Here is a 17,983-nt window from a genome sequence, read left to right as displayed (position 1 = left end):
CATAAAATGAGTGGCAAAAACCACCCCTCCGGTCAAAATTGTCGCACCTAACCCGAAACTAGGAAAGATATAGGGAACCAACATTAGCGACAAAAACCACCCCCAATATTGCCGATTCCAACACTTTCTAATCCAACATCACATTAAATAACAAATCTTTATTAACCCTCGGCCTCTATCGTTGGGGATCTTGTCGTCCCTTACTTTTCGACAAGACCACAACAACATGATGCTCAGTGGACCTTGCTCGTCCTTTAGTACAGTGGGCCTTGTGTCCATTTGTGCCAACGGCAAAGTCACAACACCACCACACTAATAACATTCCTATTTTACACCTAACATTAGTGGCAAAAAACACCCCTCCGATCAAAATGGTCACACCTAACCCGAAATTAGGAAAAATATAGGGAACCAGCATTAGCGACTAAAACCACCCCCAATATTGTCGATTCAAACACTTTCTAATCCAACATCACATTAAATAACAAATCTATATTAACCCTCTATCGTTGGGGATCTTGTCGTCCCTTACTTTTCGACAAGACCACAACAACATGATGCTCAGTGGACCTTGCTCGTCCTTTAGTACAGTGGGCCTTGTGTCCATTTGTGCCAACGGCAAAGTCACAACACTACCACACTAATAACTTCCATCTATCACACCCACACATTAGTGAAAAATACATCCCTCCAGTTAACATGGTCACACTCAACCCACAGCAAGAAAAAAATTAGCAAGAACACACAAAAAAAGAAAACTAGCAAGAAAAACACCCCTCCGTCAAAATAGTCACACCCAACATAAGCGACAAAAAACACCCCTCCCAATAAAATGGTCACATCCAACATGGCGGCCCCCATCCTTGGATGCAAAAACAGAACAGGTTTTGCTATCGCAAACCTGTAATAAATACAAGCTGTGTACCAGCTATAGATGTCTGATCCCTCACAGCTGGCCTGCATGGGGTGAAAGATGTCATAGGAAATAAAGGAAGGTGAAGAGATTTTCTTATATTGTTTGTTGTTAATCAGATTTTGACTTTTGTTAAAATTATTCTTAAAACGGCTCATGTGACAACACCGTTGGAAAGGTCAACTATCAACTATAGAAAACTATTTGACATGAATCATTACATTTCATGCCTCCAGCTTGCCATACATAATATAAGAAGAGTAAGTTAGTGTGTCATATGGGTGTACTAAATCAGATTATAGTATTTTCTTTAAACCGTAGAAATTTTAACATTAATTTACTTAACTGTCTCAGACCACGAAGGTTCATCAAAACATTTCCTTTGTCCCAAGATACAATATCATCAATATTTATGTTCGAATTCTCCACAGAACTGATCAACCATCTACTTCTACAGTCGCCAAGAACATGAGGGTGGAAGGCCACAGGGGATGCCTGACCACTCGCCTGACCAGCATCAGAGCCGTGTGCAGCCAAATGATTGCATGCACTGTACATGTTACAACCGGGGAAAACCTGACACGATTTAGAGAATTCACACGCTGACGTGCACATGTTGTCCACGTAATTTGATCTAAACGAATATGTATTGTCTATACTATTGTTTATTTTATTGTGCGACTTTTAGTGGCTGATTTTGCATGTATATCAAAGAAAATACAAGTGTTAACCTCGCCGATGACAGCTCAAATCAAACCGGATGTACGAATGGTGGAAACACCATTCAAATGTGTATGCAATTGCAATCACAAGCTGCAGTAACATTTTACTCCGTCACTAATGTCCAAGAAGTTTCAGTGAAACTCCTTACCGAACTTGCAACGGTTACTGTAAAATTAGTCTGCTATTGTTGTGCCATAATTGTTATCATTTGACATCTTTGACGGGTATTCGTTTGTTTAAGTGGACTGCAGCGAAGCGATTAAGTAATCAATGTTGTGTAAGCAGAGTAAGACAGTATAAAGACAAGAGATTTCAAAGGCAAGGAAGTTTAGGTCAAAAGAGCAATAGAGACCTTCAGTAAGGATCGTAGTAATTAGCCAACATTATGAAGTCACAATCAGTCAGTTTTATAACGGTAAGTGTGCACCTTGCTAAGTGTGCCGGAATCCTTGTTTCTGTGTCATTTCTTTATCATTGATGTGGTCGTAAACTAACATTAGCAACAAAAACATCCCTCCGATCAATCACGCCCAATATTACTGACTCCAACACTTTCTAATCCAACATCACATTACATAACAAATCGAGATCGCGCAAGACTCTGTCTGAGGCTATTGGTCGGGTCGAGTCACGTGTCCGCGCAATTCCCTGCTACCCCGCCTGATGGCGCTGTACCAACATATTAACCCTCTATTGTTGGGGATCTTGTCGTCCCTTACATTTCGACAAGACCACAACAACATGATGCTCAGTGGACCTTGCTCGTCCTTTAGTACAGTGGGCCCTGTGTCCAATTGTGTCAACGGCAAGGTCACAACACCACCACACTAATAACATTCATCTCTTACACCTAACATTAGTGGCAAAAATCCCCCTCCGGTCAAAATGGTCGCACCTAACCCAAAACTAGGAAGAATATAGGGAACCAACATTAGCGACAAAAACCACCCCCAATATCATGGATTCCAACACTTTCTAATCCAACATCACATTAAATAACAAATCTATATTAACCCTCTATCGTTAGCGATCTTGTCGTCCCTTACTTTTCGACAAGACCACAACAACATGATGCTCAGTGGACCTTGCTCGTCCTTTAGTACAGTGGGCTTTGTGTCCATTTGTGCCAACGGCAAGGTCTCAACACCACCACATTAATAACTTCCATCTATCACACCCACACATTAGTGAAAAAAATCCCTCCAGTAAAAAAAAAATGGTCACACCCAACCCACAGCAAGAAAAAAAATAGCAAGAACACAAAAAAGAAAAAAAGAAAAATACCCCTCCGTCAAAATAGTCACACCCAACTTTAGCGACAGAAAACACCCCTCCCAATAAAATGGTCACATTCAACATGGCGGCCCCCATCCTTGGATGCAAAAATAGAACAGGTTTTGCTATCGCAAACCTGTAATCGCAAAACCTGTAAAAAGCCGCGGGGAAAAGGACTGCAACGGAGGCATGCCCGGAGGATTTTTGCACACGGGAGGGATCCTCCTCCTCCTCCTCTTTTCGGAGGATTAGCTCCCTGCTGATATTTTGTACACAGGAGCGAACACCACTCCTCCTCGCCCCCTACTCCTCCCGATACACTTCGTATTTAATACTGTTCGTATTGGAACAGTATGAACAGTATGAAATTGACATTTTTATCTCCATGAAAAATGGAGATATAGTTTTCGGTGTGTCTGTCTGTTTGTTTGTCTGTTTGTGTCTCCGCACGACTGTAGTCAGCATAACCCAAGAACCTCTTGATGGATTACGATGATATTTGGGATGTGGGCAGGTCTTGTGAAGCCGAAGTTCAAGGTCGATTTTGGGCCCCCCCTGGTATGTGACCTTGGTACCGCAGCAGAACTTCCGTTTTTGTATCTTTTGACCTGGACGTGCTATGGTCTTGATTTTTAGGTGGCTGATAGCTTGTGATGTAATAAAGAAGTAATGTAGATTTGGGCCCCCTAACAGCTTGCTCTAGAACTGCAGGGGCGTTATTGTGGAAATATTCTAAGGAGAATAACGTAACAAAGGAACGACAGATGTCTATGATATTTAGTATGCAGATAGCTTAGACAGAGATGTACACAATGATGTGCAAATTATGCTAATTGGGACTTTATTTGCATAGATAATGAGGAAAATTTATATTTGCAGTGTTTTCCATTGTACAGCTCAAATGCATGTAACATATGTAGTTCATGGCAAGTATGACATCAACAGATACCAATTATGCAAAAAAATTCATAATTTGCATAATTAATGCAAAAGCGCCATTAAGTGGAAAATGATAGGACTGTCAATATTGCAACATGTGTTAGTTAGATAAAGGTGTTTATGACCAAGCATATATTACGTAAATGTGTAAGTCCTGTTTCATGGAGATATTGTTTTAAGCGTGTTTGTGTGTGTTGGCTTGTTTTCTTTATTGTGTGTGTGTGTCCGGATGCTTGTAGTCAGCATAACTCAAGAACGTCTGGATGGATTGTAAAGATATTTGGTATGTGGGTAGGTGTTGGGAGAACAAAGCCAAGGTCGATTTTGGGCCCCTGGTATATTATACTGGAACTGCATTGGTGCTTTTGTCAAAATCTTCCAAGGAGAATAACTGAATAAAGGGACGACAGACTATGGACCAGGTAAGACCAAGTTGGGACCCTTACAGGTGTGGCAGGTGTGTTTCCTTTGACTATGGACCAGGTAAGACCAGGTAAAGACCATTACAGGAGTGGAAGGTAAATGTCCTTTGACTATGGACCAGGTAAGAGAAAGTAAGGATTCCTACAGGTCTCACAGGTGTGTTTCCTTTGACTACGGGCCAGATAAGACCAGGTAGAGACCCTTACAGGTGTGGTAGGTAAGTTTTCTTTGACTAAGGACAAGGTAAGACCAGGTTAGGCTTACAGGTGTGACAGGTGTGTTTCCTTTGACTATGGACCAGGTAAGACCAGATAAGGACCCTTACAGCTGTAACAGGTGTATTTCCTTTGACTATGGACTAGGTAAAACCAGGTGTTACAGGTGAGTTTCTTTTGACTATGGATCAGGTAAGACCAGGTAAGGCCCTTACAGGTGTTACAGGTGACTTTCCTTTGACTAAAGACCAGGTACGATCAAGTTAGGACCCTTACAGGTGTGGCAGGTGTGTTCCTTCGACTTTGGACCAGGTAAGGCCAGGTATAGACCCTTACAGGTGTGACAGGTGAGTTTCCTTTGACTATGGACCAGGTAAGACCAGATAAGGACCCCTACAGCTGTAACAGGTGTATTTCCTTTGACTATGGACTAGGTAAGACCAGGTAAGGACACTTACAGGTGTAACAGGTGAGTTTCTTTTGACTATGGATCAGGTAAGACCAGGTAAGGCCCTTACAGGTGTGACAGGTCAGTTTCCTTTGACTATGGACCAGGTAAGACCAGGTAAAGATCCTTACAGGTGTGACAGGTCAGTTTTCTTTGACTAAAGACCAGGTACGATCAAGTTAGGACCCTTACAGGTGTGGCAGGTCAGTTTCCTTTGACTATGGACCAGGTAAGACCAGGTATAGACCCTTACAGGTGTGACAGGTGAGTTTCATTTGACTATGGACCAGGTAAGACCAGATAAGGACCCTTACAGCTGTAACAGGTGTATTTCCTTTGACTATGGACTAGGTAAGACCAGGTAAGGACACTTACAGGTGTTACAGGTGAGTTTCTTTTGACTATGGATCATGTAAGACCAGGTAAAGACCCTTACAGGTGTGACAGTTGAGTTTCCTCTGAGCATTGACCAGGTACGACCAGGTAAAGACCCTTGCAGGTGTGACAGGTGAGTTTTCTTTGACTATGGACTAGGAAAGACCAGGTAAGGACCCTTACAGGTCTGACAGGTGTGTTTTCCTTGACTATGGACAAGGTAAGATCAGGTAAGACTAGGTAAGGACCCTTACAGGTGGGTTAGGTGTGTTTCCTTTGACTATACAGCAGGTAAGATCAGGTAAGACCAGGTAAGGACCCTTACAGGTGTGTTAGGTGAGTTTCCATCGACTAAGGACCAGGTAAGACCAGTTAAGACCAGGTAAGGACCCTTACAGGTTGGGTAGTTTTTTTCTTTGACCTAATACACCTGTAATGGTCCTTACCATGTCTTACTTGGTCCAAAGTCAAAGGAAACTCACCTGTCACAATTGTTAAGGGCCTTAACTGGTCTAGCCTGGTCTATAGTTAAAAGAAACTCACCTAACACATCTTTATGGTCCTTACCTGGTCTTACCTGATCTTACCTGGTCTATAGTCAAAGGACACTCACCTAACACACCTGTAAGGGTGTTTACCTGTTCGTACCTGGTCTATAATTAAATGAAACTCACCTTACACACCTGTGAGGGGCCTTACCTGGTCTAACCTGATATTGCCTGTTCTATAGTCAAAGGAAACTCACCTAACATACCAATAAGGGTCCTTACCTGGTCTTACCTGGTCTATAGGAAAAGGAAACTCACTTAACACACCTGTAGGAATCCTTACCTCGTCTTACCTGGTGTATAGTTAAAGAAAACTCACCTAACATACCTGTAAGGGTCCTTACCTGGTCTTACTTGATCTATAGTCAAAGGAAACACACCTGCCACACCTGTAAAGGGCCTTAACTGGACACACCTGGTCTATAGTCGAAGGACACTCACTTAACACACCTGTAAGGGCCCTTACCTGGTCTTACCTGATCTTACCTGGTCTATAGTCAAAGGAAACTCACCTAACACACCTTTAAGGGTCCTTACCTGGTCTTACTTGGTCTAAAGTAAAAGGAAACTCACCTGACACACCTGTCGGAGTCCTTGCCTGCTCTTACCTGGTTTGTAGTTAAAGGAAACTCATCTAACACACCTGTAAGGGTCCTTACCTGGTCTTACCTGATCTTACCTGGTCTATAGTCAAAGGAAACACACCTGCCATACCTTTAAAGGGCCTTAACTGGTCACACCTGGTCTATACTCAATGGAAACTCACCTAACAAACCTGTAACGGTCCTTACCTGGTCTTACCTGATCGTACCTGGTCTATGGTCAAAGAAAACTCACCAGTCACACCTGTAAAGGGCCTTACCTGGTCTCAACTGGTCCATAGTCAAAGGAAACTCACCTGTCACACCTGTAAGGGTCTATACCTGGTCTCACCTGGCTCATAGCCAAAGGAAATTCACATGATATCTTTTTTTATCTGCAGCCGGGCAAAAACAAACATAACAAGAGTTCGGAGACCTCATGTCTCCATGAACTATTCTGTTTATGCATATTACTTACACATTTACAAAATATATGCTTGGTCAGAAACACCTTTATCTAATAGCAAAGGTGGCTCAAACCTACACCACTTCTTTGTTACATCACAAGCTATCTGCCACCTAAAAATCAAGACCATAGCACGTCAAGGACAAAAGATACAAAAACGAAAGTTCTGCTGCAGTACCAAGGTCACATGCCAGGGGCCCCAAAATTTACCTTAACTTTCGGCTTCACAAAACCCGCCCACATATCAAATATCATCGTAATCCAACAAGAGGTTCTAGAGTTATGCTGGCTACAGTATTGCGGAAACACAAACACACAGACAAACAGACAGACAGACAGACACACCCAAAACTATATCTCCATTTTTCATGGAGATAAAAATGCCCAGAGTGCCACATGTTTACAGGCAAGGTTGAGATTCTTTTTTTTATATTGTCAACGCTACATCGGAACGTTTAAATCTGAAATTTACAATATCCTCAACTTGAACCACTAAAAACATTTCACTATTAACAGGAGACCTAACGTTACATTCAGTGAATGTGTTCGTTGTTTCTAACCCTACCTTCCCTCAAATTACAATGCGATAATCCGGAAGCCTCTGACATAACAATGAGGAGGAGGCAGAATAGCTCCCAGCTGATCGAAATCAGCAGGGAGCGATCTTCCTATCCGAGGAGGATGAGGAGGAGGGATAGCTCCCAGCAGATCAATGCAACGGAGGCTAAGGCCGGAAACTGTGTTCTGCTACCTCAACAATACCTTAACCGCATCTGAACTCATTTGCCACATCATCACCAGTAATCCAGCAGACTGGATAAGAGACAGGTATTATAATCAGTAAAGAGGATGATATGTGGAAAAAATGCTAACATCTTGCTCTGCTTATCTATTGCCACCAATGGAATCAAGATAATGTAATGTTACATCTGACCGAGAAAGAATTTATCTACGCCGTTGCTTCTGATGCGGTCTAAACAGATTCAAGATGGCGGCTGGCGTGTACGTGCTCTTCGTGTCGTCTGTAGTTTGTTTCTTCTGTCTAATAAATGATTCTTTAGCAGAATTGTACAGCGAAGAAGACGCAGTAGTAAGACTTGAGGCTGCTTCGCTCAACAGAACTATTTACAACGTGCCGAACGTGTTTTTAGTGGAGTTTTATTCCAGTTGGTGTGGACACTGTGTCAACTTCGCTCCGACTTGGAAAGCTTTGGCCAGAGACACGGAAGGTAAACTTTTTGTACAAAACTGAAATAAAGTTAATACTTTTAACAACTGTTGCTGTTATTGTATAGATGTTGATACAGACAGAAATGTTGGGAGGCTTTTATTAGATGACAAACACTATGTGTATGTTCACCAAAATAAACTTTGTTGTACCATCTTATTCAGGATGGCCTATCTAATAAAGGGTTTACGGGATCGATGGGGTGGTCTACTGGGGTGGGCTAGTGGGGTGGGCTACCCCAGCATCTAACCTTTCTGGACCTCAAGGCTGTGCATGGGGGATTGGCCTCTTATGGAATTTCCTTGAAGAGGAACTGGGTCAAGCTGTGGGTGGGCTAGAGGGAAGGCAACAGCTGATCATATGGCAGGTGGGGGGGGGGGGGGGGGGGGTAGGTGCACCAAGACTGGTAGAAAAGCCATTTATCATAAACAAACTTCTAAGTACAGTCAAACCTGTGTTAGCGGTCACCTGGACATAGCAGTCACCTGGCCATAGTGGTCACTTTTTGTCGGTCCCTTGGATTTTTCCCATTGACATAAGCATTAAGAATTAGTCTATAGCGGTCACCTGTCCAATGTGGTCGCGGTCAGCCAATTTTGGGTCCGGCCGTAACGGCAACATTGCCAATAGCGGTCACTGCGCGTGGTCAGGCCGCGGTCACAGCGTGGCCGGCGTACCTTGGTTTACATCAGCGGTCGTAACTCCGAGCCGTGCCAGCCCACGCCTGGTTCACAATCTTTTTATTTCCGCGCTGCGCCACCAAAACGTGGGCTCAACTAGAACCTTAATGTGTTTGAATAAAGAAAACATTGAAGAATTTCGTAGTTTGACGGGAAGTATTTCCAGAATTATGGTGTCTTCTGATTTTTTACGTGGCTGTAAACACTCATCTAGGTTCCGCGGCACATCGTCATTTCTGAGCTGTCGGACTGGGCGAAATTACGGCCGCAGCTTTTTAACAGAAGACTCATTCATGTATCTGATGTGTTAAGTTCTTGAAAATGTAATTTTCCGGGCGGAATTTCCGTTTTCTGCGGGTAAATAAAGAATTTTTTTCGAGATTTATGCATTTTTCCAAGATGGCGTCGCAGCAAAGGTCACTAGAGTTCAGACGATACCACTGATATGTAGGTTAAATACCGTAAATCTATTTTGTAATACCGCATCCCTGAGAGTAACTTCATTATTAAAACCTTAAAAATGCATCGATACAGATATATTATGATGTAAGATACAAGTTGTACTAAATTTATGAAAGAAATAAGCATGAACGGATCCACTTTTCCAATGATTACCACATACTAGTGATAATGGTAGAAGCCGAACCCAAGTTGTAAACAAAAGGAACTCGCCACGATGTTTTGTTTGAAAACCAGCCGAAAACGAACAATAAGTGGAAACAAAGGAACAATCCTTTGTTTCAAAATGTTGTTAACTAAATGGGTGGCGTTCAGTTGCAAAATAAGTTGTTTTACATGGCTAAATTTCGTTCATTGTCGGCGACAGAGGCATCAAACTTCCAAGAAAAATGGCGGTCTCTTCAGAAGTCTTCAGAACCTGGAGCACAAGTCCGTCTTTTTTGAGTTCGCTAGATAATAGCGAAGAGTGCGGGACAGCTGGCTAATTTTGCCGTGGGAACTGGTAAACTGGACATCCGTGTCAACTAAATTGAAGACCATTTGCAGTTTATGTGTTGGGCATGGTCATTGCAATATTTCTTCAATTAAAATTATGATATAACAAAAATAAGGAAACAAAAATTGAACTGTAGATGTTATAAGCACCTGTGCAGTGTGTATGTGAAAAAATACTCAGTACCTTAGTATAAACTTTTGTCTTGTGTCACTCATTGCTCGAGTCGACCATATCCTCTATATAGTGGTCACCTGGCCATAGTGGCCAAATTTACTCAGTCCCTTGAGTGACCACTATAGACAGGTTTGACTGTACTCAGTTTATACAATTAGAATTTTAGGGAAGAGGTACAAGGGGAAATAAACTGGAAGTTGGATAGGACAGCTAGGGAATGACAGAGCCTTTGTTTGACAAAATTCAAAACGTATGTCTCACATTTAGACTAGAATGTACTTGAATGCATGTGCTTGTATACAATATACAATGTATTTGTGGTTATGTGTGTCAGTGTGCATGAGCGTGGGTTGGAATGTTGTAAGTGTGTGTGTTTGTACAATGTATTATGTTGCTTTTGTTGCTCATTTCTTTCGTGTAGCCACAAACTCCTGCACGATGTAAATACATACTCATTGCCCACGTCCACCCCACTCTGTAGTATCCCCAAAGCAATATGATCAGTTGCATTCTTTCCGGCCCCCCCACAGAGTGACCCATCTTTTCCTAAAGGAAATTCCATTCAATGATAAACCCCCATGAATAGCCTTGAGGCCCAGAAAGGGTAGAATGCTGAGGTAGCCCACCCCACTAGCCCACCCCAGTAGACCACCCAATCGATTCCGCAAACCCTCTAATAAAAGCCTCCCAACATTTCTGTCACATGCAAATATATTTCTAAGACTTAATTGACAGAACAAGGGGACATGATTCACAATAAGAATTTTTTTCAGTATGGACAGAATGGTCGTGTGACTCATGTCAATAGCAAAATGTTGGCACAATTTACAGGATGTTCCTGTCAATAACAAAATTTTGGCACCATAATTTGACCATATGTTAATAATATCAATATCCAGAAGAATTGATCTTGTCAGTCCTACCTAACCCTGAGCAAGGACTGAGTGGGGATAATCCTGTAAAATTAAATAGTACACTAGAAAGGCAACATTTGCACGAGCAAATACAACATGTATCCTCCATTTCCCTCCCCATGCAAAAAGCGACTGCTCTAATGCAAAAATGGAGGATTCCAAAATAACATTTAACTATTATAAGGTAAGAGCATATAATGAACATTGTAAATATCAATGCCATCAAGGTTAATGTGTATGTCTACAATGTTGGTACTTGAATAAAGAAGTGAATTGAAGACCGGTCAGAAATGGATCTCTCCCAATTTGAAACCCTATATGCATGGATGGGCTCTTCCAGGCACCCATATTCATATGCATACTGGACCATTCAAAAAACACCTCCACCAAAAAACCTGGACCTTTTTAATAATCAATTGAATAAAAGTTGAATTTAAAAAAAATGTTCCCCTCATACAAGAATGGACTCTTCCAGCGGTGCATAGACCAACACGTTTCATGCAAATTTCAGAATGCAAACAACTAGAATCTTGCTGAAGATCTAGATTTCTTCTGCGGAAGAATTTCCGCAATCCGAGAGTCCAGACAATTTTGCATTACGCAGCGAACAGTTCGAACCAACTCGGGTTTTGCAAAAGTTTCACAAATTTCTGTCAAACGTACCGCAAATTTCTGATGCGTATTTCCGACTATTTCGTGGCCTGTACTGTAACACTGACACATAACAGTTACCTCCATTAAAACAAGAGCTTCTAAAAAAAGCTGGCCATACGACCTCATTGAGGTGGGGATGAAATGGTTGATGTATAGTTTGTAAAAAGAACTAAATTGCTGTCAGTCTGTTGAGTGGGTGCACGGGTACAGTATTGTTGTGTTCAACAAAACAGTTTGGGACAATGGTAATCGGTTGAGTTAAAGTGCAGTGTTAAGTTTTATTAGTTTTGTGAAGTTTGGTATGGAAAAAACTGTTTTCAAAGTCAGTTTCAAATTGCGTTACTTTGATTAGTGTGTTTTTGTTTTAAGGGTAAAGGAACCTAGTAAGTACATTCACTTTTATGAAAAGTAAATGACAAGGTGTTTAATGGTAGTTTTGTTGCAGGGGGAGAAGAAGGAGAATCTTTTTTTTTCAGCATAACAGATTCCTCATTGGATGACAAACTTGAAAGTTTCTTATCATTGATGTATGGTCAATATTGATAAATGGTTTTCAAAGAAAGCTGTATGACAACACAGAACTGTGGTATGACTCAAAAACTAAAATAGGGAGAGGCGATCAGGAGAGAAGTTTGTAGTTTGTACCTGTGGGCACAGATGGCTTGTTAGAGATGAATTACTACAAATCATAGGATCATGTAAATGAGCAGGGTCAGTTGAAACGTGGACACGTTCTGTTTGCGCAGGTACAAGCTCAAAATTGCATGCTAGCTTTTCATTCTGATGAAGTTGTTGTAAGAATAGACAGAGCTCACTGATTGATGTGTGCATACTTGAAGAAGAAAATCCTTCAATATCAGGCAATGCTGTTTGCTGATTTCTGGCATGTGAATCAAAGACAAAGTATTTGTTAGCTGTATGAAGCAAAGCTACAGTTGAACCAGAGATTTCTGCTGCTTTGAAGGGGCAAGTATCAGAATTCAGATACAGTAAATGCTTCTGGGGGCACCCCCTAGTTTATTTTGGGTCTCAATTCGAGTTTGCACACCCCTAAGTCTAGCGACCGTCTCTTCCAGGAAATACTTCTGAGCCAAAACAACTGTGAATGGGAATGAAGGCTATCCCTCTAGCTACAAGAAAATCCGAGTTTCGGTTTCTTCAACCTTTGTAATGTTAGTAAATATAAGAGGGAAAAAGTATTTTTCCGTCAAAAATGAGGCGCAAAATTTGGCATTTTCCCGTGGAACTAAATACATCACAAAATTTTTTGACACGAAAATGACTGTTAGTGTCAGAAAGAGAAAACTCCAAGGTATAATCAAGCCCATTATAAAGAAAATCCTACCACTGTGATTTTCACAATAACCCGACGCGCGAGGTAAAGCAACACGGCCGAAAGAACGCAACAAAGGTCAATCGGGGTCGACTGGGCAGTTTACCTTCAACGCGTATGGATATCCGGAAGTAAGGCTCGGATCGAAACGCAATTTCCACCCAAAACACACCAATTCATACGCTTTTCGGCCATGTTAGTATCTAATGTCAGTTCGAAGCACATTTTGAGAAATGTGAACTCAAACCCAGACCCTCGAAACCCTTTCGTCCCTTTTTTGTCGCGGACTACCATGGACCACTGTCGCGGAAGAACTGGTGCGTGCACCGTTCTGTCAGGTCATTCTGTAATGTGTAGTAAGGATACTCAGCTTCTGATGCAAAGATGTCTCCTTTGTATGGATCGTTGACAGATATGTGTACAGTACCAGTATTGTTGCTGAGTAGTTTCCAGCGATGACTTTCATGAGTTGTAAAGTTCATCACCTTTAAACAGAACAGAATCGAGATCTGTAGGGTTCCAGGTTGTTACCTGTTTGAAAGTATTTTGATAAACAATAGTTATCAGAGAATTTAAAGTGCATTGTTTACCTCTACTTGCAACATTGAAGACAGTATCACCTTGATGATAGTTTCCAGATAATGTTAGGTTAGACATTCTTGACAAAATTCAATCTGATTCTATTGCAACCGTGACAGGTTTTTTTCAAGCTTAAGTGCCAAGTTTGCTACAGTGGTTATTCTGGTAGGATCGGTCAAGTAGTATAAGTGCCAAGCCTGCTTCGGTGGCAGCTATGGCTGGGTTTGGCCAAGTAAGTGCCAAGTCTGCTTCGGTGGCAGCTACATGTATGGCATGATTTGGTCAAGTAAGAGCCAAGTCTACTTCGGTGGCAGCTATGGCAGGGTTTTTATGGCATGATTTGGTCAAGTAATTATATAAGTGCCAAGTCTACTTCGGTGGTAGCTATGGCAGGGTTTGTATGGCAGGGTTTGGTCAAGTAAGTGCCAAGTCTGCTTCGGTGGCAGCTATGGCAGGGTTTGGTGAAGTAAGAGCCAAGGCTGCTTCGGTGGCAGCTATGGCATGGTTTGGTCAAGTAAGTGCCAAGTTAGCCGTGGCGACTCTTTAATCGGGTATATTTTGCTGTATGTCTAAAGACTCTTTTACATTACCCTCACAAGAGTCGTGGAAAGACCCATTGACAAATCTACACACAATCCATCGGCTGCGCGATAGTTGCTTCCCCGCCAGGTTTCTGGGTGTCCCTAGCTTCCTTGCACCCTTACCTATCATTCCGCACCCGTAGGAATCCCAGATCACCCGTAATATATCCACAGCGCGACCATTTGCGAACAATCCCCCACGTATCGCTCCCTCAGTTCAACCGCGCGGCCATCTTGTTTGACGTCGGCGATGTTTGCAAGGTTCGGAAAACTAGCGAAGATCCCCCGACGACGTTCCGGAAACGGTCGGAAATCTTCCGAACCTTCCGAACATCGCCGACGTCAAACAAGATGGCCGCGCGGTTGAACTGAGGGAGCGATACGTGGGGGATTGTTCGCAAATGGTCGCGCTGTGGATATATTACGGGTGATCTGGGATTCCTACGGGTGCGGAATGATAGGTAAGGGTGCAAGGAAGCTAGGGACACCCAGAAACCTGGCGGGGAAGCAACTATCGCGCAGCGGATGGATTGTGTGTAGATTTTTCAATGGGTCTTTCCACGACTCTTGTGAGGGTAATGTAAAAGAGTCTTTAGACATACAGCAAAATATACCCGATTAAAGAGTCGCCACGGCTAGTGCCAAGTCTGCTTTGGTGGCAGCTATGGCAGGGTTTGTATGGCAGGGTTTGGTCAAGTAAGTGCCATGTCTGCTTCGGTGGCAGCTAGGGGTGGATACCGGTTCGCTGGACCTGATTCAGACCTTTATAACATCCAAGAACTGAGTCCAAAAAACCTGAAAGCCAAAAACCTGAGTCCAAAAAAACCTGATTGAAGAACAAAGTACAAATATATTTTTCTATTTTGTTTGATAAAAAGTGTTTTGAGTCTCCCCTCTGACAAAAAAGGCATTTAGAATAAGTGCAACATTCAAATAAAATGCGAAATAATTCAAATATCAAAGACAGGTTTATCTTGAAAGTCTTCTCACCAATTGCAAGAAACTTTTATATTCGTGCATGTCAGTATCAATTCTCTATGCTTAATATTGGTCTAATGAAACAAAACATCAACTGGACAGGATCAGGTCCAGGTTCAGGTCCAGACCTGAACCTAAATCTTTGGACCTAAACTTGGACTTGGACCTTATAAAGCCGAACCTATATCCACCCCTAGTGGCAGCTATGGCAGGGTTTGGTCAAGTAAGTGCCAAGTCTGCTTCAGTGGCAGCTATGGCACTGCATTTGGTCAAGTAAGTGCCAAGCCTGCTTTGGTGGCAGCTATGGCACTGCATTTGGTCAAGTAAGTGCCAAGCCTGCTTTGGTGGCATCTATGGCAGGATAAGTGAGGTTATTCTGAATAAGTTGTCTGGTTGTATGGAACACTTCTGGTGGAGTAAAAATTTATTATGTTTAAATATGTTTGTATATTATATACGCTGCATGGGCCCTACTCAAGCTATTTGCCATTTTCAGTGGCAAATTTAATTGAATACAGTACCCCCGCCGGCAGCACGTTGCACATATTTTTGACCATGTTTACACAGCCGTGGACGTAGCTTTACCGACTAATACCATTGACACTTCGCCAGTTGCACAAAACACCACAGTGTGCACTCGTTCAAACCTTACTGAAGTTGAACGCCCTGAGAAGCTACCAGTCGTTGAATAAGTCCGATGAATTTTTGTGTCCTTCTACGAGTTCAGAAGTTACCCGAAGAATACTGTAGTCATTTTGTCCAAAAAATAACCTCAAACCAAGGAGGCTATGTACTGGCTCAGACAGTTGCATGCTGCTGACTGTGAAATATTCTTAAAATATAATATTGGAATGAAAGGCCCTTCCTCAATGGGTGTGCCCAAACTGACCAATCAGGTCTTCGTTGATACTACATCGCGCGCGTATTTGCTGCCAGCACATGCCACTTTCCGGTAGCATATTATGGTATGGTAGACGCCGCGGCGTGCGTGCGACACTGGAAAATGAAAATAAAAATTGATTAAAAAAATCGCAAAAAAAATACTCTAAGTATTTTATGTAAAAGAAAAAGAAAAAGTAGTGTATGCAAAAAATGATAATAGGGTGATGTGGGTAAATATCCAATACACAACTTCACCAAACTTTAGGTCCTTTAGTTTGAATACTAAGGCACTGGAGGTCAAAATGTACGTTTTTGGTCAGAAAATGGTCAATAAAATCGTATTGAAGGCATTTATCAAAATTTTTTTAGCTCATTTGACCCAGGGATGGCTGAGATGAATCGATTTGAAGATTTGACAGGAGGAGGAGGAGAAAGAAACCTATAGTATGGTCAATACATAATAAATTAGACTAATTTAAATTGCATTCCTGAGCAAGAATAATAAATAAAGAAAATGGATGTTTAGAAAAAAAGAATGCCATGGCTGGGATCAAACCCATGGCTATTTACTTGTTAGTGAATCACTCTACCAACTCAGCTATTACACTGATTAAAAATTATGTTTACCAATTTTATAATTCATGTACTTCCTATCAATAAGTCATTTTCATTATTGACAGGAACATAGTGTGCATAAAAAGTTGCCTAAGGCTATTGACAGGATCATCCTGTCAGCAGTAGAAAAATTTGCACTGCTGACAGGATCATCTTGTCAGCAGTACAAAATAATTGTACTGCTGACAGGACGATCCTGTCCGCAGTGGAAAAATCTGCATTGCTGACAGGATCATCCTGTCAGCAGTAGAAACTAGAGTTCGGCGATCCCATACATGTACCTTCGCCGAATGGTGTTAACTTGTATGAAAGATGTGTTTGAAAGGTGTGTTATGGATTGCATACTTAATGTATGATGATATTCACCTTCATTTAACTTCTGAATGCAAGTATCAAATTACCGTTATTTACAACTTTGGAATCATGGCATGTTCTTCTCAATTACACACACTAGAAAGGCAACATTTTCGAGAAAATGCAGGATATCCCCTCCCATTTCCTACACCTGAAATATGTCATCCTTAGCATTAACTATAAGGGAATTATGAAGTTTCTGCATGAATTAAGGAGGTCCGCATTAGCATAAGTTCTGTCCAGGTGTATTCACCTTTCCTAGAGGTACCTATGTCTCAAATATTGTATCCATAGGATTTACCGTAAAGGAAATACACGTTTCTGCATAAATTATGCAAATGATGTTCTCATTAGCATAATTTATGTCCAGGTGTATGTACCTATTCAAAAGGTACCTACGTCTTAGATATGACATCCAAAGTATTTACCAGAAGTGAAATATAATTTTCTGCATGAATTATGAAAACGAAGTCATCATTAACATAGTCTTTGTCGAGGTATATTCACCTTTCCTAAAGGTGCCTACATCTCAAATATGGCATCCATAGCATGTACCGTAAGGGAAATACAAGTTTCTGCAAAAATTATGCAAACGAGGTCCTCATAATTTATGTCCAGGTATATTCACCTTTCCTAAAGGTACCTACATCTCAAATATTACATCCGTAGCTTTTACGGTAAGGGAAATACAAATTTCAGCATAGATTATGTAAATGAGGTCCTCATAAGCATAATTTATGGCCAGGGGTATTTACCTTTCTTAAAGGTACCTACATCTCAAATATAACATTAGAACCATGTACAAGGTACATATAACTTTCTGCAATACCATTGGTAGAGCTGCCACCCCACAACTACTTGGATTTTGGCAGAAGACGAAGAAAAAGAACAGCTGGCAAGCAAACTGGGCTCAAGTGACGTCAGTGCAATTTAACCTGAATATACAGACATAATAGCAAATGGAAAGGGAATTTCAACTTTTTCTTATTAATCATGGAAAGAATGACCTAATTTGCATCTCATTATGTTAATCATCACTAATCGTTTCTACCTGCCCAAAACAATTAAGATCCACCAAAACCTGCTTTAGTTATCCTCCTCCAAAATGTAGATAATAGAATGCCCCCTGTAGTACCGTAGGAACACCCCA

At 41.6% G+C, this 17,983-nt stretch overlaps 1 protein-coding gene and 1 long non-coding RNA gene across 2 annotated transcripts in view; both read left to right on the top strand.

Moving 5' to 3' along the window:
* Nucleotides 1–905: 905 nt before the first annotated feature.
* Nucleotides 906–2,088, top strand: LOC136441712 (uncharacterized). Its single transcript, XR_010756922.1, has 2 exons — nt 906–995; nt 1,345–2,088. It is a non-coding gene; the product is annotated as an uncharacterized lncRNA (long non-coding RNA).
* Nucleotides 2,089–7,655: 5,567 nt separating this feature from the next.
* LOC136442185 (sulfhydryl oxidase 1-like) overlaps nt 7,656–17,983 on the top strand; it is a 51,552-nt gene continuing 41,224 nt past the window's right edge. The window contains exon 1 of the mRNA XM_066438916.1: nt 7,656–8,135. Coding sequence (XP_066295013.1) covers nt 7,895–8,135 — 241 coding nt within the window. The 5' untranslated portion in view covers nt 7,656–7,894. The remainder of the gene's footprint in view (nt 8,136–17,983) is intronic.

This window comes from Branchiostoma lanceolatum, chromosome 9 (genome assembly GCF_035083965.1).
Source record: "Branchiostoma lanceolatum isolate klBraLanc5 chromosome 9, klBraLanc5.hap2, whole genome shotgun sequence".
Classification (NCBI taxonomy): domain Eukaryota; kingdom Metazoa; phylum Chordata; class Leptocardii; order Amphioxiformes; family Branchiostomatidae; genus Branchiostoma; species Branchiostoma lanceolatum.
The sequence above is the reverse complement of the archived record's forward strand: the minus strand, read 5'-3'. Positions and strand labels throughout refer to the sequence as shown.